General features: G+C 42.6%; 11 protein-coding genes and 1 pseudogene across 12 annotated transcripts; 4 read left to right on the top strand and 8 right to left on the bottom strand.

Annotated features, from left to right (window-relative positions):
• Positions 1-241: 241 nt before the first annotated feature.
• GGTG_02265 (hypothetical protein) lies at positions 242-598 on the bottom strand (the record flags this gene model as incomplete). Its single annotated transcript, XM_009220036.1, has 2 exons — positions 242-298; positions 557-598. The coding sequence occupies 2 exons, from the start codon at positions 596-598 to the stop codon at positions 242-244; spliced, it is 99 nt and encodes a 32-aa protein (XP_009218300.1).
• A 2,651-nt stretch (positions 599-3,249) lies between these two features.
• On the bottom strand, positions 3,250-3,669 carry GGTG_02264 (hypothetical protein; the record flags this gene model as incomplete). Its single annotated transcript, XM_009220035.1, has 3 exons — positions 3,250-3,337; positions 3,413-3,447; positions 3,499-3,669. Coding segments are annotated over 3 exons (294 nt in total), but the record flags the coding sequence as incomplete, so codon positions are not given.
• A 39-nt stretch (positions 3,670-3,708) lies between these two features.
• On the bottom strand, positions 3,709-4,029 carry GGTG_02263 (hypothetical protein; the record flags this gene model as incomplete). The annotated part of the gene is made up of 1 exon (XM_009220034.1): positions 3,709-4,029. A coding segment is annotated over one exon (321 nt), but the record flags the coding sequence as incomplete, so codon positions are not given.
• A 6,003-nt stretch (positions 4,030-10,032) lies between these two features.
• Positions 10,033-10,568, top strand: GGTG_02262 (hypothetical protein; the record flags this gene model as incomplete). The annotated part of the gene is made up of 3 exons (XM_009220033.1): positions 10,033-10,113; positions 10,384-10,461; positions 10,551-10,568. 3 exons carry the CDS (start codon positions 10,033-10,035, stop codon positions 10,566-10,568), a joined length of 177 nt encoding a protein of 58 aa, XP_009218297.1.
• Positions 10,569-10,917: 349 nt separating this feature from the next.
• On the bottom strand, positions 10,918-11,391 carry GGTG_02261 (hypothetical protein; the record flags this gene model as incomplete). The annotated part of the gene is made up of 1 exon (XM_009220032.1): positions 10,918-11,391. A coding segment is annotated over one exon (474 nt), but the record flags the coding sequence as incomplete, so codon positions are not given.
• Positions 11,392-14,930: 3,539 nt separating this feature from the next.
• GGTG_20033 lies at positions 14,931-15,003 on the top strand (annotated as a pseudogene). Its single transcript has one exon. The product of its transcript is annotated as a tRNA-OTHER (tRNA).
• Positions 15,004-16,970: 1,967 nt separating this feature from the next.
• GGTG_02260 (hypothetical protein) lies at positions 16,971-17,291 on the bottom strand (the record flags this gene model as incomplete). The annotated part of the gene is made up of 1 exon (XM_009220031.1): positions 16,971-17,291. A coding segment is annotated over one exon (321 nt), but the record flags the coding sequence as incomplete, so codon positions are not given.
• A 1,114-nt stretch (positions 17,292-18,405) lies between these two features.
• GGTG_02259 (hypothetical protein) lies at positions 18,406-20,244 on the top strand (the record flags this gene model as incomplete). The annotated part of the gene is made up of 1 exon (XM_009220030.1): positions 18,406-20,244. The coding sequence occupies one exon, from the start codon at positions 18,406-18,408 to the stop codon at positions 19,051-19,053; it is 648 nt and encodes a 215-aa protein (XP_009218294.1). The 3' UTR covers positions 19,054-20,244.
• On the bottom strand, positions 19,965-21,360 carry GGTG_02258 (hypothetical protein). Its single transcript, XM_009220029.1, has one exon. The coding sequence runs from the start codon at positions 20,876-20,878 to the stop codon at positions 20,183-20,185; it is 696 nt and encodes a 231-aa protein (XP_009218293.1). The 5' UTR covers positions 20,879-21,360; the 3' UTR covers positions 19,965-20,182.
• A 180-nt stretch (positions 21,361-21,540) lies between these two features.
• GGTG_02257 (hypothetical protein) lies at positions 21,541-24,354 on the bottom strand. The gene is made up of 3 exons (XM_009220028.1): positions 23,480-24,354; positions 23,160-23,375; positions 21,541-23,077 (listed from the first exon to the last, which is right to left on the bottom strand). Exons 1-3 carry the CDS (start codon positions 24,334-24,336, stop codon positions 21,985-21,987), a joined length of 2,166 nt encoding a protein of 721 aa, XP_009218292.1. The 5' UTR covers positions 24,337-24,354; the 3' UTR covers positions 21,541-21,984.
• A 135-nt stretch (positions 24,355-24,489) lies between these two features.
• On the top strand, positions 24,490-26,059 carry GGTG_02256 (hypothetical protein). The gene is made up of 3 exons (XM_009220027.1): positions 24,490-24,842; positions 24,904-25,666; positions 25,740-26,059. Exons 1-3 carry the CDS (start codon positions 24,753-24,755, stop codon positions 25,877-25,879), a joined length of 993 nt encoding a protein of 330 aa, XP_009218291.1. The 5' UTR covers positions 24,490-24,752; the 3' UTR covers positions 25,880-26,059.
• A 317-nt stretch (positions 26,060-26,376) lies between these two features.
• GGTG_02255 (hypothetical protein) lies at positions 26,377-26,790 on the bottom strand (the record flags this gene model as incomplete). The annotated part of the gene is made up of 1 exon (XM_009220026.1): positions 26,377-26,790. One exon carries the CDS (start codon positions 26,788-26,790, stop codon positions 26,377-26,379), a length of 414 nt encoding a protein of 137 aa, XP_009218290.1.
• Between the last annotated feature and the right edge of the window lie 60 nt (positions 26,791-26,850).

Genomic DNA, 26,850 nt, shown 5'->3' with positions numbered 1-26,850 from the left:
CATATCCTTCGGGATTTAAATATATCGCACTATTAATTTAAGGCGTTCCCCGTATTATACCGTCCCTATTTAATTTTTTATTTATAAAGCACGATATTTTACGGCTATTACAAACCGTTTACAAATTTTTTTACGTTTTTTTCCGGTAGCTAGCCGGTTCGGCACGTTAAAACATTTTTTTGGGCCATTCTTTTAGCCTTTATCATTTTTTTCCTGTAATACCCCCGTTTTTTCCGGGTATTTACCCGTTAAAGTCCGGTATTTTCCCTATCCTATAAACTCGCTTCCAATAAATTTGCTTTATACGTTTAAACAATTTTTTTCGTAATATTTTTTTTTGGAATTTACAAATTTTCCGATTCGTTATAACCTATTTATTTAACCAAGTATTTTCGTTTTCGCAAAAACCTTTTATATTCCAGCAAAGCCTTTACTTTAAAACAATCCTTTTTTTTTTTTCGATTTTTGGTTTTTTATTTTTTGGTTTTTCGCCGGGCCTTTTTTTAAACGCCCGCAACAAATTTGCTAAAAATACGTTATATATCCGGTAGCTTACCGAAAGCTTTAACCGGAACGCTAAACCGGCTAACCCAACCATTTTTAAAACTTAAAAAAGTTCCAACCATTTATTTAATAGCTTTTTTAACGGCTTTTTTATTTTAATGTTTGCCGTATTTAGCAATACTTAATTGCTTACCCCGAAAAGCACCGGGGTTTTGCCCTTATTATAATACTTTTTGTATATATTATTTGCTTTTTTTAGCAATTTTTTAACTTGCTTTTTAATTGTTTCCAAAGCCCCCGCCTTAATTTTAACCGTTGCCGAAGGTTTTTTTTTAACCACCCGAAAGTTATAAAGCTTTTGTAAATAAAATTTTATTAATAAAAACGCCGGGGTTTTTTGCAACCCCAAATGCACGCTCGTATTATGCACCCACGCTGCCAAGTGCAATAGCAACGCCCAATCGTTTTGCCTTTCGTAGCAAAAGCACCGAAAGTAATGCTTTACTGCCTGGTTTGTTCGTTCCGTTTGCCCGTCGGTTTAAAAATGGTATGCTATCGATAGCCTTTTTACAACCTTTAAATATCCGGCGAAAATTGTCCAAAACCCGTTTGTAAATAGCTTGTTCCGGTCCGATACAATCCTTTCGGGCGTTTTTAGCAACCCCCAAACGTATGCAAACAAAAGGTTCCCCAATTTTTTATTGGTTAATTTCGTAAACGTTGGGATAAAAAAGCTATATTTAATAAACCGGTTAACTATTACCAATATTGCGTCGCGCTTTTTGCCGGTTCCATTTATTAACGTTAAAAACTTTCCGATAAAATTTATCGATAGCTTTTGTTTCGGGCGGTTTGGCACGGGCAAAAATGCTAGCAACCCGTAAGGTACTTATATTTTCGGCTTTATTTGCTGGCATATTTAATACGTTCGTACGTATTTGCGTACGTTTTTAGCCATACCCGGCCATTTAAACTACCGTTTAAACTTTTTTAAAATTTTGGCTATGTTTTTGTAACCCTTTATCGGGCTATCGTATTGTTTTTAAAACATTACCCGTCGTAACGGCGCTAAATTCGGGACCTAAATTTTCCTTTTGTGCTTAAACAAACCGTTGCTAATTTTTTAAACGTTAAATTTGCTTTTTTAAGTACCGCTTTAAACGAAATCGTTTTTTGCTTGTGCTTTAAAAATGCGCTTTAATATCGTTTTGGTATCCCTTTTAATAATAATTGTCCTTACGTAAATTGCTTTTCGAAATTTGGCCAGCAAATTGTTTCGGAATTCTTTTTTTGCTATATTGGCCTTTCCGTCCATTGGTATATTTTAAAAACGTTTTAACAAACCATTCGCGGGGTTTCGGTATTTTGGCTTCCATTTAATCGTAAAATCGTACTTTATTAAATTTTCGAGCTATTTTATTTAGCGCTTTATTACCTTTTCCTTTATTAAAATATAAATATGGTTTAAATGGTTGGTAATTATTTTAATAATTTTTTATAAATAAGCTAAATAATGCCGTTACTTTTCGAAAGCTTTTACGATCGCTAGCAATTTTAAATTAAGAATTGTATAGCGCAACTTTTTTTATCGCAGTTTTTTTAATATGTAAGCTATCGGGTGCTACCGGCCGTTTTGCAGTTACAATAGCACCGCCCTTATTGCAAAAGCCAAAGCGTCGGTCCGTACGTATAACGATTTTAAAAGGTTAAAATGTACCAATACCGAAATTTTCGTAAACAATAATTTTAATTTGCAAAAAGCCTTTTTCGCAATATTTTTTAAGTAAAATACGGTATTTTTGCTAAAAAAGTTCGTTAAAAGCATAGTAATTTTCGCGTAACCCTTTACAAATTTCCGATAATACCCCGTAAAGCCCAAAAATACCTAAATGTTTTTAACGCTTTTCGGTATCCTTTATTTTAAAATTGCAATAACCTTATCCGGCAAAATTTCGACCCCGAATTTAGTTATTTTAAACCTTAAAAAGTCGATACTATCCATTTCGAATTTGTATTTGGCCGGGCTAACGTAAAGCTTAAACCGTTCGAATCGCTTTAGCACCGTTTTTATTACCTTGCGGTGCTTTTTTTGTATTTTCGAAAAAATAAGGATATCGTCCAAATACACGATGCAATTGCTATTAATTAATTTCCCAAACGCTATATTAATAAAGCTTTAAAACGTTGCTAAAGCGTTAGCCAAACCGAAAGGCATTATTAAGTACTCGTAATATTTATACTTGCAACGGAAAGCAATTTTCCATTCGTTTTTTTATCGAATCCGTATTTTATAATAAACGTTCTTTAAATCCAGCTTGGTAAAGTATTAATTTTTAAATACCCGGTTAAATATTTCGTAAATTAACGGAAATGTTAGCCGGTTTTTTTTGGTAATTTTATTAAAACCCTAATAATCGATACAAAGGCGAAACTTCCCGTCCTTTTTTAAAACGAATAGGATTTTGGCGCCGGCGGGGCTAATTAAATACCGAATTTAACCTTTCGTTATGGCTTTATCGAAATACCCCCGGAAAGTTTTTAATTCCTTTTCGGATAAAGGATAAATGCTTTTGTAAAACGGCATCGTTTTTTTTTTAATTCGATTGCGTAATTTTAGCTTATATATTTTAGCAAAAGGTTTGATTTATAAAATTGCGCATGTTTTGCAATTATTTTTTTAACCCATTTCGGGAAAGCTTTTAGCCCTTTTCCGGGGTTTTCCGGGGTTTTCGGGCGTATAACCGTTAATACGGTTATCGTTTGTTTTAATTGGATTAGCTTTTTAATTATTTCCAACGAAATTATTTTAACTTTTTTAATGGTTACCGAAAACCTTTACTTTATATTCCCAAACCGGATTTTAATATTTTTTTGTTGGAATTAAAGCATGCTTAACGTAATATCGTACCCGGTTTGGGGCACCATTACGTAAAACATTATTAACTTTCGGATTATTTCCTAGCTATTCGTTATTCGAATTTTATATTTTTTTACCTTTAGCGTAAGCATGCGTTTTTTGGTATCGAACCACGCTAAATAACCCCCGTTTAGCACCGGTATTTTTCCTGCTTCCATTAAAAAACGGCTGTACAATAAGTTAACGTTGCTTTTATTGTTAACCAACGCTTTTAATTTTACCCGGCAACCGTTAATCCGTAAATACATTTCGGTTTTCCAGCGCGTTTTGGCCGCCGGGGCGCACCTTTAAGCCCCGGTGCTTAAACGGCTAAACAACGGTATCGAATTGGGTAGCGATATTTTGCTTTTTTTAAAGCACGTTGGCCGGATATAGCCCAACTCCCCATACCCGTAATACCGTACTTTGGGCCTTTTCCCTTTTGCCCTTTGTATAATTGCTAAAGCCAACGGGGTTTCCGGGTTATCCGTTCGTATTTTGCATATTGCAATAATATAATTTAATTGCCCGCATTTAAAGTAAGTAACCGGCTTTTTAAAGGTTAGGATATTTATGTCCCCCGGGGTCCCTTTGTACGGTCCCGATATTATTTTTGCTGTAAGGGCTTTGGCTTGCAATTTTTTTATAATGTAAGGAAAGCTTTTAAATATTACCCGTTTTTAAATTTCGGGGCGAAACCGGTTAAAAAGCAATATCGTTTTTATCCATTTAAGTGCTAATTTGGAAAGGTTATCCTTTACCAAATCCTAACGAATCCGGAACGTTTCGAACAATTTGTAATCCTTTTATTTAATAGCAATATTTCCCGCAAATTTTTTAATTGCCAGCTATATCCGCAAATTGGGGTTTTTTAATTTTATTTAAAGCCACCGCAAAAAATCGGTTTAAATAAGCAATACCCCGGTATTTAAGTAATGCATTTGCTTGTATTTTGTTTATTATGCCCGTTAATAATGGTCGAAAGTGCTGGAAATTATTTAAATTTTTATACGGTTTTTACCGTAGCGTCCTTTTTCGCTTTCGAAAATAAACTTGTAATCGTTAATGTAATGGGCGATATTTTGCTAAATTGCCGATTTTTTAAGCATAAAAGGCTTAAAAATAATTTTGCTTTACGTAAAACCTTTCCGTTGTTTAAAAGTATTTTTTTTATTTTCGTTTAAACCTTTATGCGCATGCTTTAACCTTTTGTTTTGGATTTTTTAAATTAAACGGGCGCGTTTGTTTTAAACTTTTAGCGCGTTGTTTATTTTTTGCAATTTTTGTACGGAAAGGTTTTCGAAATCGTTGAAAATTTGCGGGGTTCCCTTAGTATTTTGTTCCGGTAATTTAACGGCCCTTTCCGACGTGCTCGACGTAGCGTTGGGCGTTATTATAAACGGTGCAAAATTGCAAATGCCCTTTTTAAATTTGCTCGATCCTTTTCGGTAATTACCCGGGCTTGCTCCCTAAATAAAAAAGGTATAAAAAAAGGAACAATATATTAAGGGTTAATCGGTACAAAAGCGGGTAATTACCGGGTTACGGGCCGGATACGGTATTTCTTTTATTAAGCTTTCGTAAATTTTTTACCAAAAGTGCTATCGCTAACAAAAATTATTCCTTTTTTAACCTTTTTTTCCCTTATACCCTTTCGGGCACCCGGGGTTGGTCCTTTAAATCCTTTGCGCTCCAAACGCTTTCGTGCAATTTAAACTTTACTTTATTTTTTAGCTTTGCTATTATGCTTTGGCCGCGATACCGGTAGCTCGCCGGCATATCCCCGGGGGGTCCGTGCCCGGCTAGCTGCCAGCGCCCCCTTTTTCTTTTTTTGCCGGGCGGTTTCGCCCATGCATTTAACGCTTCCCGCTTTTTGCCGGGCGGTTTCGCCCGTGCTCTTAACATTTGGGTTTGTTTAGGTACGAACGGTAAAAATTCCGGATGCGGTTATTTGCCTTTTCGAGGTTGCGGTAAGGTTTTTAAATTAAAGCGTAAAGTGCGGGCTATTTAATTTTGTACTAAAGGCTTTTCCGCGTTTTTTTAAAATCGAAAATTTTATCGAAAAACCATTTTTTATTATTATTGTTAGTATTTTTTTTTCCGTTAAAAAAACGCCGGTAGCTCGTTAATTATATCCTTTGTTAATGGCGTTTTGTTCCGGCAATTCCGGATGGTTCCGCTGGATTAACAAAGTGTGGAAAACAAAAAATAAACGGTATTGGGGCGGGAATTTAACGGTTAGGGCTCGTTTGTAAATTTTGGTAATAAAGAACGGGCCAATCCATTTATCGTTTAGTTTAGGGGTTGGCTTCGAAAATGTTATGTTTTTTGTATTTATTTAAATTTAATCCTTTGTAACGAACGTGTTTGGGTTGGTTCGGTAACGGTTGGCCGCTTTTTCGTACCGTTTTTAAGCTACGGTTGCTATTGTTTTAACATAATCGAAAATTATTTGGATTTTATCGGTTATCGTAAATGCATTATAAATTTTTCGTTGCTTTGCCGGCGTATCGTTGGTATTTAAAAAGGGAGCTGGTTCGGATTTTATGGAAAAGTTTTACCCGTAATTAGCGAAAAACGGTAAAATTTCCGTCGTTTTCGATATTTAATTGTTATTAACGAATTTTTCCAATAAAAACCAATTAACCCAATCGTTTTAATAATAAAAACAAAAGCTACGAAAATATTATTTTATGTACGCGTTTAGGATTTCCGTTTGCCCGTCGAACTTTAAATAAAACGCTAACAACTTTTTTAAAGTAACGTTTAAACGTTGCTGCAATTCCCGCCAAAAATTAAATACAAATTAAAGCTTTTTATCGAATACGATGGTTTTGGGGGTACCGTATTAACGGTACATTACCAATAAGTAAGCGTTTGCTAAGCTACCCGCATCGATAGTATTTATTGGAATGTAATGCTTTATTTTTGTTAATTTATCCATTATTACCAAAATATTAGTATAAATAATACCCCGGCGTTTATACGGCGGCAATGGGCCGATAAAGTTTATTAACAAATTTGCCCATGGTTTAAACGGGATTGGCAGCGGTTGGAATAGCCCGTTAAAAAAATGTTTTTTTTTTTAACCATTTTGCAAAAATAATAGCCCCGGACAAAAACGCTAACGTTCCGGGAAAGTTTTGGCCAAAAATATAATTTTTGCAATAAGTTGTATGTTTTGCTTTTTTTTGCGTAACCGCCAAATAATAAGCTATGCATTTTATGCAGTATTTGCAGTCGAAAAGCATCGTTTGGGGGGATAAATAGCCTTTTTTCGACGTAAATGCGCCTTTAAATCGTTTGGCAATTAGCTTTAGCAACTTTAAACGTTTTGCGCAAAAACGCTGGAAAATAACGGATGTTCGGGTTGGCAAAGCATTGTAATAAGTTTTAATAAAGTTTAAACGCGGAATAGCTTTTATTAATAAGCGCGTTAATGGGTTCGGAAATATTTAGCTGGTATAAGGAAAAATATTAAAATTGCGCCGGCGTTCCGTTTGCTTACCGTTTTAAAAGGAAAAGGATTTTGTGCTTATTAACAACGCGTTTGTTTGCAATAATATCGTAAAGCGTTGGTTTAACGCCGGAAGGTCGGGAAAAGGCGTTTGGTACAATGGTTGTTTTTTTTGGCTTGTATACGATTTGGAATTTAAAATTGTTAAAAAATTCGGATTAACGTATTTGCCGTTGGTTAAATAGCTTGGTAATAGCGAAAAACTGTAAGTTTTTGTAATTTGTCCAAATTTTTACTAGCGTTTCGGTTTTTTAAAGCTTCGATTTCCATTTTTTAAAAGCGCGTACGATTGCAAGCAATTCCTTATCGTAAATTTTGTAATTGCATTTAGCTAGTAAGTGCTTGGTTAAAAAAAAAGCGATGGGCCGGCGTACCTTAAGCGCATTTATTTGGGATAGCACCCCGCCCGTGGCCCAATTAAAAACGTCCGTTTTTACGATTGTTTTAAGGGTTGGGTCGTAATGTACGAGTACGATATCCAAGGAAAAAGCGGTTTTAAATTGGTAAAAGGCTGCCGTTACTTTAGCAAGCCATTGGCGCATTTATAGCTACTCGCTTATTAATAAATAAAAAGGTTTGGCGATAGCGGAAAAACTTTTAATAAACCGGCGATAAAAATTAGCAAAGCTTATAAAACGGCGGAATTCCTTTAAAATTATAAGCTATTTTTATTAACGGATTGTTTTAACCTTTTTTTGTTTATGCGGATTCCCGTAATTAAAATGATTAGGCCGAAATATTTGGTTTTTTGTATTAAAAATTTGCACTTTTAAATGTTAATAATAAAGTTCGCGTTAGCGAGTTTTTGGACCATTACGCGAACGTAACGCCGGTATTTCGCTTGCGTTTTGCTATAAATAAGGACGTTGTTAAGGTATGCTATAGCGTAACGGTTTAATGCATTTAATAAAGTGCGGTTAATATAATACTAAAAGGAATTAGGGGCGTTTGTTATACCGAAATTCGTTACCAAGCATTTAAAAAAGCCGAACCTGGTAATAAACGCTATTTTTTATTCGTTTTTTAAAGCGATTCGTAAACGGTTAAACGCCGCAATAATATCCAATTTGGTAAAGTACTTAGCTTTTAAAAAGGCGTTTAGTATTTTTTTAATTAAAAGGATAAAATATTTGTTTTTTACGGTAACGTTGTTTAAACCCCGGTAATTAATACAAACGCGGATTCCCCCCCCGGGCTTTTTTGCTAAAAGAACCGGGGCAACCGCTAGCAATATATTGTTGCGTATAAAGCTTTTCGCTAAGTATTTGTTTAAATACTTCCTAACAATTCGAAACTCCTTTTAAAATATAAATTTATTATGGTAATAAAAGGGCGTTTTGCTTGGGAGCAATTCGATTTTGTAATTGGAAAGGCGGTACGGTAATAGCTTGTTAGCGTTTTAAAAAAAAAAGTATAATGCTAAATCGCGGAATTTGTAAAAAAAGCGCTATAAAATTTCCTTTATCGTAACGGGGGGCTTGCTATCCAGGTATTTTTGGATATTATCGTTAAAAATGCGCCGAAAGTATGGTACTTTTTTAACCTAATTTTAAAATGCAGCTAAGCGTAATTTTAGCATATCCCGAAAAATTTTATCGGACAAGGTTAAAATGGAGCGAAAGATTTCCATTAACGTATTGTTAGCGAGCTAATCGGCGCTTATTAAGGGTATTAAAAATTCGGGGCAAGTTTTAGCGTAAAGCTCCGCCATGGTTGTTCGTTTAAATTGCACGCCTTTTTGTTTGCAAAATAGTATAAAATTGGAAGCGCTAAGCATGCGTATATTTGCGGGGTCGAATTTGTTATCGTTATTTTTTAAACGGTTGCGTAATGGGTTGCTAGCGTTCGGGTTTAATTTTAATAGCGTAATGCCGTGCATAATTATTAAGCCCGTTATTTAATTAATGTAAGGGTTATAATAACGTAACCAAAAAAGCTTTAATATAATGTTAAAACTTCCCGTTCCCAATAGCCAAATGTACATAGTAAGCGTTTTTATTTAGCAAGCGATACGGTAGCGCATTTTAATGCATTTGCGAAAGTAGCCCGTAACTTTGCCATTAGCCAATTTTAAAAGGATGGGTTTGGGCAAAGCAAAGCGTAATAAGTTATAGTTATGCGCAAAGGTATCGTTAACAAATGCTTATAAAAAACATCCGGTATTTAAAAGGGTACGGTACCGGGTTGGTAGCGTTTTTTTAGCAAAAAGCTCGCTGTAAAATAAAAAAATAAAGTTAAATCTTATTAAATGTAAATATACTTTTGTTTTTTTTAAAAAGTTATTAGCGAAACGTTAATAGCTTTAAAAGCGATTGTACCCAAAACTTATTTTTTTGGCTTTTTTTTTTTTGTGCAAACGGCTATTTAGTGCCCCGCCCCGCCGCAATAAAAGCATAAGTTATTGGTGCGCTTGTACTCCTTTCGGGCGTTAATAAAGGGGGGTCGGGGCTTTATCGTAATTTTATCGAAATTTATAGCGTTTAAATGCTAGGCCGGTCCCGGCGCATCGTTAGCGTTGGGATAGCGTGTTAAAGGATAAGCGTTAGCGTTTTGCTTGCCCCGGAAAATGTTATTAACGATATTATTGGCTAGGTTTCGAAACAAGCTTATTTATTTTTCGAAATCGTCAGGTTCCGAACGTTTTACAATTAACGTAATGGCTTTATGCAATAAGCGATTTACTTTTTGCTTAAAGGTTAGTATTTATAAATTATTAAGCAAATTGTACATATTGCTAAATTTAATAAAATTGCCGATAAAATCGCCGAAAAAAAAATTGCTTTGGGCAAATAATTTAAAATTCCAATTGGCTTTTGCTAATATATTGGTAGTAATGTAAATTTAATTTAGCGTTTTAATAACGTTTGGGTAATTACGCTAGCCGGCGGGCCATTGGAAAACGTTATTACCGGCCGTAACAATTTGGTCGATTTTTATCCTTATAAAAGCAAAAGCGTCGTCGTTTAAATGCTGGGATAAAAAAAGAACGCGTTTTAATAGCGTTAAAAAAGCGGCCCGGTATAATCCTATTTATATTTTAAGCAAAAAGCGTTAATTGGTATAATGCTTTTGTCGCTGGATTTGGTCCATTTTTATGCCTTTAAAAATTTCGAAAATGGCCGTTCGGGGGCGGATTGCTAGCGATAACGCGGCGGCCCCAAAAGGTTGCGTTAAAAAGGGCGTATTTGTAGCTAATGTAAGTATGGTTTGGTTAAATAATTATTGGATTTAAACTTAAAATTCGCAAATCGTTATTTTTTGGTCCGAAATTATAGCGTGGGCGGTATTGGCGTTTTAACGGTATATCGCTAGCAATTTGTTAATAGTTCGAAAACGGGTTTTTATAACCCGAAAAATATATTTAAATTAAATTTGGGTTTTGTTGGAACGTTCCAAATGCAAAACGAAATATAAAATGGCGTAAACGTTAGGGTCGTTTTAAATTGCTTTGCGTATAAAATGCAAGGTTGGAAATAAAAAAACGGCGTTTTGTAAAATTGTTATTATCGGGCTTAAAAGGCCCGTTTTGGGGGCGTTGGATGCGGTAAGCATAATATAACCGCGGCGGTAATTCGCCAGCGGGTTATTTGGTTAAAAAAGCTAAATCGGGGAAATAAAAGTATTTTTTTAAAGTTATACGGCAAGATTTAGGGTAGGTATCGACGTTAATCGATCGTAAGCAAAGAAGTGTGCTACCGTTTTACAAGGTTATTAGCAAAAAAAAGGACGGAACATGTTAATATTGGGTTCCGAAAATTTAAAATGCAACAAATTGCTACGGCTTATACTTTATTGTTATAAAAAAGGCTTTGTTATTGCACGAAAAGGAAGTTATTTGGGCAGGGCGTCCCTGGCGTTTTGTCGCGGTTTTGTAAGCGTAACGTTGGCGCGTTAAGAGTGCGGCTTTAGGTTCTTCCCCAGGTGCCCCAACGCGTACCGTAACAAAATCCTTATCGTTTTTTAACGTAAATTTAAATCGTTGTAATGCATTTATTTTAATTTAGCATTCGTAGCATATTTTATTAATTATTTCCAGCGCGTTGCAATTTGTATTGTAGCTTGCCCGTTGGAAAGTTTTATGCAATTTATTAACGAAAAGGTAATTAAATCGTTTGTAAACGCGCCGTAGCTCGGTTTTTATTAAAAACAAAAATCCCGCGATTTTTTTTTTAGCGGCCATCGAAATTTTGTTTATAACGTATATCGATGCGTTAAAAAAAAACCATGGGTAACCGAAGCGTTTAATAATCCGCACGCGCGTTCCGTTATGCTTTACGAACTTGTTGCGCGTATTGTTAAAATATATACTTAACGCGTCCATATTTTTAAGTAATAAAAGGAATAGTATTGGGCTATTAAGAACGTAAAACGTAATGTTGCTAATAAGGGTTGGTACAATAATCGCGCTAATGTTAAATTCGGTATTTCCTGTTTTAAAAGCTACAGGATGCTTGGGTACTTTGTAATCGATTTTAAGCTTTTTTATGTATTGTTGCAATGTTTAAATTTGGTTAATTCCAGCCGTTAAATTAATTGCCGCGCCGGTGTTTGGCAGGATGCCGTGCCATTGGGTATTGCTACCAATGTTGTTGTAAATAAGCATTTCGTAAATGGGAGCTTTAATCCTGGCTTTTTGTGCTTTTTAAGCGTTTTTTGCAAATAAACGGTACTTTTATAATTTATTTATAAGGTACGATGCTATACTTTGTATAAAGTACGTTGTTGCATGTTTTTTTTGGTTGTTTTCGTAATTATAATTATTAATTGGCTTTTCGTTATCCTTTTTTAATGCGCTTTTGCTTTTTAAATCGTTTGGTTTAATAATTAAAAGGAATTTCCAATAGCCAATTGGGGTTTTGCCTTTATCTTTTTGCTTTTAACGCTAGCGTTTTTTATGCCTTTCCTATTTTTTTTTAAATACTTTGTTAATCGGTAATTGGGCTTTTTGCAAATTTAATAATTTTGTTTGGCATATAAGTTGTAAGCTCGTTTTTGCTTTTATCCTTGCTTTTATTAATTTCGTTGATTTTTGCCTTTGTACTTCCGTTCCGTATAATGTTGTGCCGGGATTTTGTTATTGTCCTTAATTTTTATAACATTGCGGAATATATTGGAAAAGCTTTTAAAAGTATTGGAATGGTTAAATAACGCCATTTCGAGCTCGGGAATTTTTTAAATTGCCTTTGCTATATTCGCTACAAACTGCTATTTATTACTAAAATTTGGGCTTAACGTTTGGTAATATCGTTGCAATTTGTCGAAAAGTTTTTGCAAAATTTCGATATTCGTTTTCCCGGTGCTTACAAGCTTTAAACGAACGGTTTAAAAATAAATTGTCGTTTAATTTATTTAATATTGGGCTTGCACAATTTTTATTTCGAAATGATTTTTAAATGCAAAATAAATAATTCGGAAAATAAATATGGGGCCGATATAATTAACGTAATATTTATTCGCTTTGCTTTTTAAAATGTAAAAATATAGCGCGTAAAGCTATAAATAATTTATCCCGAGCATTTAAACGTAAATTGTAAAGTAAAAAAGCTTATTGTTAATAATGTTATACGGTTTTTTTGTATACGAATATATATCGTTCCAAATGGTTTTAAAGGTGCGTATAGTAATTGCATCGATTAATGCATTAATTATTTCCCGTAAAAGGATTTAACGATAGTTAATTTTTTTGGTGTAAAAGTAACGAAGTAAAATGTAAAGGGGTTGGTTATGTAACGAATGGTAAGCATGGCTAAAAGGGTTTGGTAACGGTTTTCGAAAAGGCGGTTTTTAAAAGGGCGGTTTAAAAAGTAACGGAAGCGGAGGGTATAATTTTGTATTTCGTGCATTTAATTTTTGTTTTTCCTTTGCGCGTTCGCGCTTTAAAACGTTAATTATAAAATTTTCGTGCTTTTATTTTTTTGTTTGTAACGGGTATTTTGGCCATGGTTATATAAGTTAGGGTAATTGGAAAAATTGGGGTAAAATTGTGCTTTTGCGCTTTTTCGCAAAGGTATATTACGGTTTTTGCTATTTTTGGAACGATATGGTTCGAAGGTTGGGGCAAAAAGGTAATTTTATTTTGCTTAATGCTTTTATAAAAATTATTGGAAAATTTGTTTTTTAGCTTTTTTGCGCTTTAAATTGTGCTTTCGGTAATTGTTCGTTTTTTACCGCTTTTTGCGTTGTATCGATTGGTTAAAAAAAACGTTTTAAAAAGTGGTTAACGGGAAAGCATAAGGTTTGGAAATGGTAGCTTTATAAGCTTTTTGCTTTTGCTTTTGGTTAATCGTAACGTTAGGCTTAGCGTAAGGCTTGGTTTTACAATAAAAATTTGTAATTAATTAAAAATTTCCGTTAATTTTTCGCCGAATGTTTTTGGGTTAAAGGTAAAAAAATGGATCCTTTGCTTTCGGAAATGGCTTTGTAGGAATTGTTAAATTGTTGGATTTACCGCGTTAAAATTTGTTTTAATCCAGCCGTTAAAATTTTCTTTAAAATCGGTTAACGTATCGTTGGGATTTAATTTTTTCCAATTGTTGTATATCCACTTAATAATCCACGTATTTTTGCCGATTGCGGAAACGCTTATTACGTGCTTAACGATTTTGTAATTAAGGTGGTTAAGGAAAAAGAAATAAAAAATCGATAAAAGGTTTAAGGAAAAGCTTAAAGTATCGATAACTTTTTTTGCATAAAATGCTTATTTTTTGCAAAACATTTTTGTGCTTGTCGGGCTTTAATCCTATTTATTAAAAATCGCGTAAACGGAAAATTCTCCTTTTTCCATAATAAAATGGTAAAAAAAATGGTAAACGGTATTATTTAGGGCAATCCGTCTTAACTATTTAAACCGGGTTAAAATGTTAGCTCGGGGGATTGCATAGCGCCCCCTTTTAAAGCTCTTTTAATTTTAATGGCCGAAAGCAAATGAAAAATGCGCTGCCGAGCGTTGAACCAACAATTCTCAGTTTTTAAATCTTTTACTTAACCTTAATTAATTAAAGGACCCTTTTCCTTGCTTTTTTGTATTGCTTTTTGCAATATTAATTAATGTAAAAAGGACTTTAAAGTAAAATTTTATGCTCGTAAATCTTTAAACGGCGTAAAACTAAAGTTTAATAATTATTAAAAGGTAATTAAGTTAAAATATTGTTATTTAGGTTTAAGGAGGAAAAAATCTTGCTGGAAAAAAGGGACGGATCCAACCTCCTTATATAAGTACAAAGGAGCTTTGGATGGTTGGTGCACAAATCCCGGATTTGTGCATGGCGGTCCTCTAAAGCTTGTGCATGCGCCTAACAAATAAGTTCCAACATTTTCCTTTATTAAAATATGGGTATGGTTTAAATAGTTGGTAATTACTTTAACAATTTTTTGTAAATAAGCTAAATAATGCCGTTACTTTTTAAAAGCTTTTACGATCGCTAGCAATTTTAAATTAAGGATTGCATAACGCAATTTTCTTTATTGCAGCTTTTTCAACATGTAAATTACCGGGTGCCACCGGCCGTTTTGCAATTGCAGCAATACCGCTTTTATTGCAAAAGCCAAAGCGTTAATCCGCACGCACAGCAATTTCGAAAGGTCGAAATGCACCAATACCGAAACTTTTGTAAATAGCAACTTTAATTTGCAAAAAGCCTTTTTCGCAACATTTTTTAAATAAAATACGGTATTTTTGCTAAAAAGGTCCGTTAAAAGCACAGTAATTTTCGCGTAACCCTTTACGAATTTCCGATAATACCCCGTAAAGCCCAAAAATACCTGGATATCCTTAACGCTTTCCGGTATTTTTTATTTTAAAATTGCAACAATTTTATCCGGCAAAATTTTAACCCCGAATTTGGTTATTTTAAACCTTAAAAAGTCGATACTATCCGTTTTAAATTCGCATTTAGCCGGGCTAACGTAAAGTTTAAACCGTTTAAATCGTTTTAGCACCGTTTTTATTGCTTCGCAGTGCTTTTTTTGTATTTTCGAAAAAATAAAAATATTATTTAAATATACAATGCAATTGTCCTCGTGGCGCAGTGGTTCAGCGCTGGGAGGTCCTTTTTGGAAGACGCAGGTTCGATTCCTGCCGGGGACACCGGGTTTTTTGTTTTGCACGTGCAAAAAAGCGATTTATTAAGCCCTAAACCGTTCCGACGTTTTTCCGAACAGTTAGTCCTTACAACAAAAAAAGCCCACAGCAACAAAAAACTTTATCCTTATCGACGAGCCTTATGGCACCCACGTGCGACCTTCCTTCGATTCCAGCGAAGCCATTTGCGACCCGTTAGCGGGGTTCCCTACCCCCGAGCTTTGTAACGCACGTACCGAAGGTTTAAGCAAAAGGCCCCTTTAAAGCACGTGCAGCCTATGGACGCACAGGTTATAAAGCAAGCAAAAAAATAAGGACTTCGGGCCAAAATAAATCCGACCGGCTATCGAAATAGTAGCGCCGGGGTTGCGGCGAAAGATAAAGGTACCGATAGCAACGAAAGCAATTCCGATAACAAAATTGGCCGATAAAATAATGGCACCAATTAAAAAAAAGGAAAGGACCGCTTTCGAAAAGGCGCGTTTGGCCCGGAAAATAAAAGGAATACGCCCTGGCTGGAAAAGGTAAAACCTAATAATCGACGAGTAAGCTTTATGGTAAAATAAAATATTGCTAATTCGGTCGTTTAAATTTTGCAAATAAAACCCGGATCGTAATGTGCTACTTAAAATCGTAGCGCGTGGGTTGTAGCGCGCTTTTTATGCACGCTCGTGTTCGTGCCTTTTTAATTACTAATGTAACTTTATGTGCAGGATTTTTACTTACGAAAAAAACGCGCAATTGCAAAGCTTTCGAAAGGAAGGGGTTTTTATCCAGCCTTATACCAAATAGCTATCGGCTGGAGGCACGGTTTTTTCCTTTATGTAGTTAACCCGATCCGTAGTGCTCCCCATGTGCTATACAGTTCGAACGGGGTAAATAAATCTATATATATACAATGCAATTGCTATTAATTAATTCCCCAAACGCTATATTAATAAAGCTTTGGAACGTTGTTAAAGCGTTGGCTAAACCGAAAGGCATTATTAAATATTCGTAATGTCCATATTTGCAGCAAAAAGCAATTTTCCATTCGTTTCCTTATCGAATTCGTATTTTGTAATAAACGTTTTTTAAATCCAATTTAGTAAAGTACTAATTTTTAAATACCCGGTCGAATATTTCGTAAATTAGCGGGAATGCTAGCCGGTTTTTTTTAATAACCCTATTAAAACTTTAATAATTAATATAAAGGCAAAGCTTTCCGTCCTTTTTTAAAACGAACAGGATTTCGGCGCCGGCGGGGTTAATTAAATGCCGGATCCAACCCTTTGCTATAATTTCGTCGAAATACTTCCGGAAAGTTTTTAATTCCTTTTCGGATAAAAAATAAATGCTTTTGTAAAACGGCATCGTTTTTTTTCCAATTCGATTGCGTAATTCCAATTTATATATTTTAGCAAAAGGTTTAATTTATAAAGCTACGCATATTTTGCAATTATTTTTTTAACCCATTCCGAAAAAGCTTCCAACCTTTTCCCGGGGTTTTTTGGGGTTTCCGGGCGTGCAATCGTTAGTACGGTTATTATTTGTTCCAATTAAATTAGCTTTTTAACTATTTCCAACGAAATTATTTTAACTTTTTTAATGGTTACCGAAAACTTTTATTTTATATTTCCAAACCGGATTTTAATATTTTTTTGTTAAAATTAAAATATGCTTAACGTAATGTTGTACCCGGCCCGGGGCATTATTACGTAAAACACCATTAACTTTCGGGTTATTTCCTAATTATCCGTTACCCAAATTTTGTACTTTTTTACCCTTAGCGTAAGCATGCGTTTTTTGGTATTAAGCCACGCCAGGTAGCCCCCGTTTGGCACCGGTATCTTTTTTGCTTTTACCAAAAAACGGTTATGCAATAAATTAACGTTGCTCCCGTTATTAACCAGCGCTTTTAACTTTACCCGGCGACCGTTAATCCGTAAATACATTTCGGTTTTCCAGCGCGTTTTAACCGTTAAAGCGCACTTTTAAACCCCGGTATTTAAACGGCCAAACAACGGTGTTAAATTGGGTAGCGATATTTTGCTTTTTTTAAAGCACGCTGGCCGGATATAGCCCAATTCTTTACATTTGTAATACCGTACTTCGGGCTTTTTCCCTTTTGCCTTTTGTATGGTTGTTAAAGCCAACGGGGTTTCCGGGTTATCCGTCCGTATTTTGCATGCTATAGCAATATGGTTTAATTGCCCGCATTTAAAATAAATAACCGGCTTTTTAAAGGCTAAAATATTTATATCCCCCGGGGTTTTTTTGTGCGGTTCCGATATTATTTTTGCTTTAAAAGCTTTAGCTTGCAATTTTTCCATAATATAAAAAAGGTTTTTAAATATTACCCGTTTTTGGATTTCGGGGCGGAACCGGTTAAAAAGCAATATTATTTTTATCCATTCGGGTATTAATTCGGAAAAATTATTTTTTACCAAATCCTAACGAATCCGGAACGCTTTAAACGATTTGTAATCCTTTTGCTTAATAGCGATATTTCCCGCAAGCTTTTTAATTGCCAATTATATTTGCAAATCGGGGTTTTTTAATTTTGTTTAAAGCCATTGCAAAAAATCGGTTTAAATAAACGATACCCCGGTATTTGGATAATGCATTTGCTTATATTTTGTCCATTATGCCCGTTGCTAATAATTAAAAGTGCTAAAAGCTATTTAAACTTTTACACGGTTTTTACCGTAACGTTCCCTTTCGCTTTCGAAAATAAATTCGTAATTGTTAATATAATGGGCAATATTTTGCCAAATTGCCGATTTTTTAAGCATAAAAAGCTTAAAAATAATTTTGCTTTACGTAAAGCTTTTCCATTGCTTAAAAGTGTTTTTTTTATTTTCGTTTAAACCTTTATGCGTATGCTTTAACCTTTTGTTTTGAATTTTTTAAATTAAACGGGCGCGTTTGTTTTAAATTTTTAGCGCGTTGTTTATTTTTTGCAGCTTTTCCACGAAAAGGTTTTCGAAATCGTCGGGAATTTGCGGGGTTTTTTTGGTATTTTGTTCCGGTAGCCCAACGGCCCTTTTTAACGTGCTTAACGTAGCGTTAAGCGTTATTATAAGCGGTACAAAATCGTAAATGCCCTTTTTAAGCTTGTTCGATCCCTTTCGGTAATTACCCGGGCTTGCTCCCTAAATAAAAAAGGTAAAAAAAAGGAACAATATGTTAAGGGTTAATTGGTGCAAAGGCGGGTAATTACCGGGTTACGGGCCGGATACGGTATTTTTTTTGTTAAACCTCCGTAAATTTTTTACCAAAAGTGCTATCGCTAATAAAAATTATTCTTTTTTTAACCTTCCTTTTTTTCGTGCCCTTTCGGGCACCCGGGGTTGGTTTTTTAAATTTTCCGCGCTCCAAGCGCCTTCGTGCAATTTAAGCTTTACCTTATTTTTTAGCTTCGCCATTATGCTTTGGCCGCGACACCGGCACCTCGCCGGCACGTTACCAAAAGGGTCCGTGCCCGGCCAACTATGCCAGTGCCCCCTTCCTCCTTTCTGCCGGGCGGTCTCGCCCGTGCATCTGACGCTCCCCGCTTTCTGCCGGGCGGTCTCGCCCGTGCTCCTGACAGTAATGCACCACAAGGCGGGCCACGTCCTAATTTTGGCCCAAGGCTGGCGGTCGCACCTACATCCCCTGTGTCCACTAGTCGAAGGGACGTACGGGCCTGCAGTTCTCGCAAATCACGACGTTCGTCTCGCAAGGAGGGATTTGGGACCACGTCAAGGCGCTCCAGCACCACCGGTTAATGCAGCGGCGCGCCCGCAACCGCATGTTCGACACCACCGAGCGGTTCTGGGTGTCTCCCAAGCTGTTTGCGTGGTCGCAGAGGGTCGCGTCGGGCATGGCACTCATCAAGGGAAACTCGCGCGCGCGCGGTTCTCGATGTGGGACTTTGCGGTCGAGCTAATCAAGGAGCGGCAGCACCAGAACTGTCCGGTGCTGTGGGCGCTGCCAAACCCATCCGCGGATGGGTCGGCTTCCTCCTCGTCTGACTCCGAGCCCCAGGATGGGGGCATGTCGCTCATCGACGTCCTGAAGCATCTCGACTATTAGGCAATGCGGCTTCCCCGAAGCTCAACCGAGAGTACCATGTCGCTGCGGTGCGGCCAATTCCACAGAGCAATGACGGAGCAGGAGTGGATGGACCTGCTCGGCTCGACCCTTGTGGGAGCCTCGCAGTTGTACATGGTTGTGGACGACTCCACAGTGGACCCGATTCTACAGGCAGCATGCGATTTCCGGTGGCAGCTGGCGCTCGAGCGTCTGTTCGCCGAGGTCGGGAAGCGGGCGCCGAATCTCCGCATCAAGATCATGTTCCTCAGCTACGGCACAAGCTAATGGGTCTAGGAAGGGTCCTCGGTCGTCATAGTGCCGGTCAGGATCTACCAGACGCCGGTCCGGAAGCGGAAGCACGTTGCAAAGGGGCAGGGCCTATAGCGCCGTGGGACACAGCGTCGTCAGTTTTGACTGAGGGGCAACTCAATGGTGCCTGTCGACATTCCCAGCAGGAAGGGTTTACCTACAAGCTAGTTCTGCCGCATATTTTCGGGCCCTCGATCATGTCGCCAACGTATCTGTTGGCGCGTGCCACCCACGCATGGTTTTTGTTGTGCCCGTAAAGGCACCGGCCAGGCGTTTGATTGGTGATGTCGTCCCAACCCTCAGCCATTGGCGGAGCTGCATTCTGCGAGGCATGTGACCGCAAGAGACTGCTCGCCTCCGTTCCTCCACCGGTCAGGCTAGTTGGCCGTACCGTGGGTATCCGTTACGCTCCTTGGGCCGCGGCTGCCTGTGAGAGAGCGCTGGATAACACAGCCCCATTGGCTCATGGGATGCCTTGGCTGCCCACACAAGCTCGCCAAACAGCACCACCTCATCATCGTCACGGGCATGGATGCGAACTGGCATGTGGTATTTGCGGCTGCTCTGCTATCTGGCCGCCTTGAAAAATGCATGTTGGCTGAGGCGGTGGTTGTTGACGTTCTGCAGCTTCTTTCCCTCATAAAGTGACAAACATCAACAAGCCTGTTTTCAATATGGTATGGTTGCGGTGGAGAAATATTTACATAGCTTGATTGGAAGCCTTGACCTCAGACACAAACTTTTGGATAAAAGTACCGTTTAGACTCTCATTGGGCGACGTGGCTCCCCTAGCTTCTCTGTTTATCCATGATCACGCGGGTCATGTCAAGTGAACGGATATCGTTCTGGAGATGGGGGTTCCATCGCCGGCCTTGTCCATCTGCGCGATCCCCGTCTGGCGGCGCGGGAAGTCGCCGTCGACGGCAGCGGGCGTCTCGGGGCTCGGCCTGCCCGCCTTTCCCGAGACGGCGGCGAGTGCCCTCCTCTTTTTGTGGTTCTCGATGGGCACAGCGTCGGCCGCGGGCGCGGCGCGTGCCTCGGACCGCCGACGCTTGAGCGCGACGGCCATGCGGCAGCGCGGCGAGCGCGCCGTATGCTCCTCGAACGGGTCGTCGTCGGGCTCCCAGCCGTCGACGGAGAGCTCGCACGACGGGCACGTGGTGCCGTCCATGGGGTGCGGCGGATGGTCCTCGCCGCCGACGGTGTCGCCACCCTCCTCCTCCTCCCCGGTCGGCGGCGACATGGGGGGCGAAAGGTGGCCCATGCCGGGGGGCAGGCCGGTCACGATGCCATAGGGGTCGTAGAAGAAGCCGGCGGCGGCGAGGTCCTCGGGCGCCGGTCGCGCGTGCGGCCACGGGTGGGGGTTCTTCCTGAATGACGCCAGCCTTGCATGGGGTGCGTTGTAGTCGCCGATGCTGAGCATCACTTTTTGTTGAGCTGCTGGTGCCGACCGTGGCGGCAGCATCGTCACTATTTCCGAGTGGCCGGCGCCCTCGCCCTCTCTCTTGGGCAGCATGATGGACTTGTCGTCGTCTCGTATCGTGGCGTACCGGGCTTGGTTAAAGAGATATATCAAAGTAGGCGTCGCTGGGCAGCAACGACCAGAGGCTACAGTGACGCTGGGTGTAGATGTTTGTGACGGGAGGATGAAAAGTGGGGAACTATATCTAACCTCGAGGCTGGGTGAAGGACGTGATTTCCTTTTTGGGCGTTTGAGGATGCAGCGTTTGCAATGCAGCGTTTGCAGCCACGTGCTCGCCTCAGTCTGGTTCGTATCTTGACGTTACTAAGCCGGACGAAAAGCGCGCAAGTCGACGACAGATGCGAACGCGTCATGCATCTAACCGAGAAGGCGCGCGCGGAACAAGTAGGGTGTATTCGACGAGCTCGACTGAGCAATAGCTGTAGCGAAGGAGAGACGGACAGGATCGGATTTGGGAGGTAGAATGTTAGCTAGCGACGCGCTGAGACTGCTGTCAGCCAGGCACTTCTAGGTGGGTGAAATTAGTAGTAGAAAGATGGAATGCGGTGGCCAAGGGAGGGGCTGCGAGGAATAAGGCAAATTTGTGGGCAGGCATCATCCCGCGTTCTTTTTCTGTGAGCACAGGGAAGGCATGCGGCTGAGGTTGGGATCACCCGCCGAGGCAAGAACGGCCGGCGGGCATGACAGCTAACAAGGGGAGGATAGCGACTAATTTAGTCCGGGCCGCACGGCTCTGGGCTGAATCTGGGGAAATAAAGAAACGCGAAAGAGCTGGCATCCTTGGCCAACGCTTTTTATATATCACCCCCAGTTTTGGCGGGAATATGGTAGTCCAAAAATGGCCAGAGCCTGGCCTGGTGTTTCAGCTGGATACTATCGGGAAAACTCCCGAGCGAGTTTCAAGACGAGAACTATGTAGAAACCTTCGGTATATAAATCCGAAAATAAGCATTATACGATCCGGTAGGTGGTCTTGTGTTGGGCGGCGGGTGTAGCTCTGTCATACCCAAACCCCAACCCCAGCGATATGCGCCCCCTGGCTTGAGGATTTGAGATCGCCACTGTGTTATCTGTGCCGGAGATTCCACCTGGTTGGAGGACAGACCTGGGGCCCGGCACGGCGACGAACTCGACTCGGGTCAATAACCATGGGCGTCGGGGATGTAGTAAAGGCCCTGAGGCTGGTCCGTTGCAAACGAGACGCTCAAAAAGTCCATGATCCACGGCTCCGAGGCCTGGTCAATGACTGCATTGTCGAGAAAGGCGAGATCGTCCGAGAAATCCGCAGAACTGAAAGCATCGGCCCTGAAGCTGGAGGATTGCGGGTCGGGCAGTTCCAGAGACTCCGGAGGCTGTGGCTGCTGTGGTGGCGGCGGCGGCGGCTCGCAGGTCTGCTCTTTTTGCTGCGCGTCCTTGTCTCCGGAACGCTGCTCCTGCTCGCGCTGCCGCTTCATGTGTTCGGGCAACTGGCTCAGCATCATCCCCTTGATTATCCTCAGGTGCGCCGCCGCCTTGAAGAACAGGCCTCTCCTGGGCCCTGGCGCGTCCACCATTTCGTAGGCCCCGGGGATTTTGCCCATCTCGTCGCAGAGCGTGTCTATCACCTTGAAGACGTCGGCCCGCCTCCTGATGTCGGCAAGGTCCAAACCGGGGCCGCCGTCGCCGTCGCCGTGGCATTTGTCATCGGGCAGCGTGTGGAGACGGAAGAGTTGGACGAGGCAGTGCGTCATTTGCACGTAGCCGTTCAGGTCGACGTCTGCAATCCACCCGAGCGGATCCGCTGCTGTTTGGAACGCAGCCATCCACTGCTCACAGGCTTCCAGCACCGCCTCCAGCTCCCGGGCCCGGCGTATGTTGCTGGGCACGCCCGCGTTCCCGGCGGGCTGCCAGGACTGACGCTCACCAGGCCTGTCTAGACAGAGACCTTTGATGGCTAGTTCCACGTGCAGCAGGTATCTCTTGTTGCATCTCCAGACCTGGGCAAAGGATGGCATCTTTTGACGAACCGCATTTAGCTGCTGGAGGAGTGTTGTGGTCATGAACTCGGAAGGTCCGATGGGGCTGCCGTTCTGGGAAGGGCAAGACAACTGGTTCAAGATGATCTGACACCTGACTTGGGCAATCAGGGTGAGGTCACAGATTGTTTGCCTAGCTTTCTCGAGCGCAATAATACAAGAATCTAGGTAAGGCGTCCACGGAAGCGGCTCGGCCTTTCTGAAGGAAGCCCAGACACTGTTATCAGGAGCGACGAAGATGAGATGATCAGTCAAATGGAGCTCGGATCACGTATCAGCAAACAGAGGCACTAGCTCACCTGCTTGATATTTGGAACAGGGCAAGCATCGTTCGCCGCTCCTCCAGTGTTCGCTGGAGTGTCTCAGTGTGCGTCTGTGGCACGAGCTGGCCACCTTTGGCCCGGTACGATGTGAAGGCGGGCGCTTCTCTGTGGAGATCCAACTCTTGAGCCATATTTATGGCAAGTTTCAATGTCATGGAGGCGAAGGGCTTTTCCTTTTTGAAAACATGAGACCTGAGTGCCGGTAAGGGATGGGGTTGGTCAGCGTATATAGCCAGGGCTGGCGTGGTGTGTATTGCACCTGGGAAAGCCAAGCCTCGAGGCTTGCTGTCACCCACCAGTTGGTAAAGAAAATCAGGCCAAGGAGGAGATCAAGATTGGCGAGCTGCTCTGCGACAATCCTCCGCGATATGATGTTCCAGATGGTCTCCTCCATCGCAAACTGTTGCGCTATAGACTTCTCGGTTAGGGTCATAATGACAAGCCACAAAAATGGCCTCTCCTCGAAGAGCCTCTGGGCTGAAAGGTCGTCGTTCAGGGTTACGAATGGGAAGACGGTGATGAAGCTGTCATTAAATTCCCGCATTCGTTTATCTTCTTCCGTGTCGTACAAGTACCACCGCTTGCTCGCGGCTTGTATTTCGCGGGCAACGGGTGACATCCACGCTGAGCTGGCGGCACTGGATGGCCATCCAACGGCTCCATCGGCCGGGTCGCTGGTCGCCGCCGGCCTGACCAGCTGGATCGAGGCCGTTGCAGAGTCCATGACGATATCCGGAAAAAGCGAGTCGGCCCCAGTAGTGGGAGTGGCAGAAGGAGGAGGATCGGTTGTCAATGAGACCACTGCGGCGCCTTTGAGCGAGAGGGGTTTCCCAGAACTAGGCGTGATATGCGCACGTAGGAGCGAGACCAGGTCGTCGATCTTTGCCTCGAGGCGGGGCGTACTGCCGGCGTCCGCGATCGAGGGCTCGCCCTGCCGCGGGCGCTGGGCGTCGGGGACACCAGGAGGCGGCGACTGCGACTTGCGCTTGCGGAGGGCGGCGGAGGGCTCGCATTGTTTCCCGAGGCGGTGGCACCTCTCGCACCCGGCTCCGTCCTGGCGGAGCATGCACTTACACTTCCCCCGGACGCATCCCGCGCACGCCTGGCCGTACGCGGCTGGGATGCACGACTTCGGTGGCATTGCTGTCTTCATCTTGTCCCAAAGCTGCCTAGCCCCATGTCATGTGTGTTCCAGAGATGAGCCTGTCTCAAGCCCGCGGGTTGTTGGGCCGACACGGGCTGACAGACCACGTGATGCACGGGTTCTGCGCTCATCATCACTTTGTCTATCCTAATTCCGCCAACGCGAAGTCCGATCATCGAAACCCGCGGGATTCAATGCCGGGGGATTTCCGGAATCCAAAACCGTCCGAAGTTTCTCGCCAAAACATTTATAGAACGCTCATCTCGCCGTTGTTTGATGCAAGATAAGAAAACACCAGAATTAGCAGACAGATCAGATCACCTTGACCATCATACCTAAAACCATAAAACCGTACCCCAGCTACCCCTTTGTCCGGCTCCTCGGGACTCTGACACACACAGAATTCAAGCAAACCCACCCTGATCATGGCTTCCTCCCTCATTGGCCTCGTCAAGCAAGTCTTCCCAGGCAAGCCAAACTTCAAGCAAGATGACCTCCCGGATTTGACGAACAAGGTGAGCATTATAACAGCACACAATTCCTACCAGTGCTGGATAGGCTCTGACTGTACTCCAGGTTATCATCGTTACTGGGTCCAACACGGGCGTCGGTAAGGAGCTCGCCCAGATCCTCTACGCCAGGAACGCCCACGTCTACGTCATGGCTCGCTCCGAGGACAAGTCGCAAAAGGCGATGGACGACATCAGAGCAGCCGTGCCGCAGTCCCAGGGCCGCCTGACCTTCCTCCGCCTCGACCTCGCGGACCTGCCCGCCGTCAAGGCCGCCGCCAACGAGTTCACGCGGCGGGAGCAGCGGCTGGACGTGCTCTTCCACAACGCTGGCGTCGCCTTCCCCGAGGCCGGGTCCCGGACCGCGCAGGGGACCGAGCTGGTGCTGGGCGTCAACGTGCTGGGGCCGTTCCTGCTGACGCGCCTGCTGACGCCCATGGTCGAGGCGACGGCCGCGCTCCCGTCGTCGCCAAAGGGGTCCGTCCGCGTCGTCTGGGTCGCGTCCTCGGCCGCCGAGGCGGTCAGTCCCAAGGCGCTCAAGGGCGCGCTGGCCGGCTGGGAGGGGCTGTCCAAGCCGAACCAGTACTTCTACAGCAAGCTCTGCAACTACCTGCACGCGGCCGAGTTCGCCGCCCGCCACCGGGGCGAGCACATCCTGTCGGCCTCGCTGAACCCGGGCAACCTCGACTCGGAGCTGTGGCGCACCCAGGGCCGCGTGACCCTCTTCCTCATGCGCAAGACGATCCTGTACCCATCCGTGTATGGGGCCTATACGTGCTTGTTTGCGGGATTCTCGCCCGAGATCAACCTGGAGACCACCGGCAGTCATGGTACGTTTGCAACTTCTGTTCCCTACAGTCCCACTTCGCTGGCTGATCACTGACTGATGTCCTGAATGGGTAGTTGCTCCATGGGGAAGGCTGTGGCAAGGGCACATTTCCAAGGAGATGGCCGATGCTGGCAAGCGCAAGTCCGAAGGTGGAAGCGGAATTGCGAGTGAATTCTGGGACTGGTCCGAGGAGCAGATCAAGCAGTATCTCTGAGATTCTCTCGGGCTGTTGTCGTCTTGGATGGAATGGAAAGGTGTGGTTGAAATAAGCAGGGGCGTTGCGGGTTCCTTTTATATGGTAGGAAATGGTTTCTTGGGTAATAATAGGCATATTTTTGGAGTTATTATTTCTTTGGTTAATTTGTAGGAATTGATAGAACAGGTACGGCTCCCGCTCTGGGTCGAACTCTGGTGTTTAGATGTCTTCTCCGCTACATGGTCGTTACCCTAACCCTCTTCATTCGGCCAGGCCATAGCTCTTCAGTGGAGGCGGATCTGTCGCATCATCGATCGCCACACAAGTAAAGCCTCATCAGTGCTAAACTACAGCAAATCTCGCGACCTGCCATGTTTTTGCCTGTTTGCCGGTCCGGGACAGCTCCCACTCTCTTGAATTCCCCGGACTGATGCTAAAACTGGAAACAGTATGCATCGTCCGCCCACCCAAATCTGCACGGCCTGCCTACGAAGGCTGCCCGCCCCCGCCGCACGTCACCCGCACTTCCCGACCCCGCGATCATACTCCAACAAGCCCAAGCGCCGCCCCGACGCGACCGCTCCTGACCCTCCTCCCCCACCGCACCAGCCGCCCAGCGATGCGCCAGCCCAACCCGCCGAGCAGGGCGCCATGTCGCGGCGCCTGGAGGAGGCGACCGAGTCCGCCCTCATGACGGGCGGGCGCGCGGGCCGCCGCGCCGTCGAGGACGCCGGCTTCTCGGCCGAGCTCAAGGCGCGCCTGCTCGAGAAGATCGCCGCCGCCGGCCCTCCCCACGCGGACCCGACCACCTCGGGCATCTCGTCGGCCGTGTCGTCGCTCCCGGCCTCGGCAGGCCGCGACGCGCGCCACCTCGCCTCCTCGCAGCCCTGGATGGGCGAGGAGCAGCCGGCCGACGCCGTGCTGCGCATGCTGGAAGACGCGCACAAGCCGCTCGCCCCGGGCCTGCGCCGCCCAGGCCCCGGTGGCGG

Source organism: Gaeumannomyces tritici, assembly GCF_000145635.1.
Source record: "Gaeumannomyces tritici R3-111a-1 unplaced genomic scaffold supercont2.1, whole genome shotgun sequence".
In the NCBI taxonomy this organism is placed as follows: domain Eukaryota; kingdom Fungi; phylum Ascomycota; class Sordariomycetes; order Magnaporthales; family Magnaporthaceae; genus Gaeumannomyces; species Gaeumannomyces tritici.
Note: the sequence above shows the minus strand (reverse complement) of the source record. Positions and strands in the feature narration are given on the sequence as shown.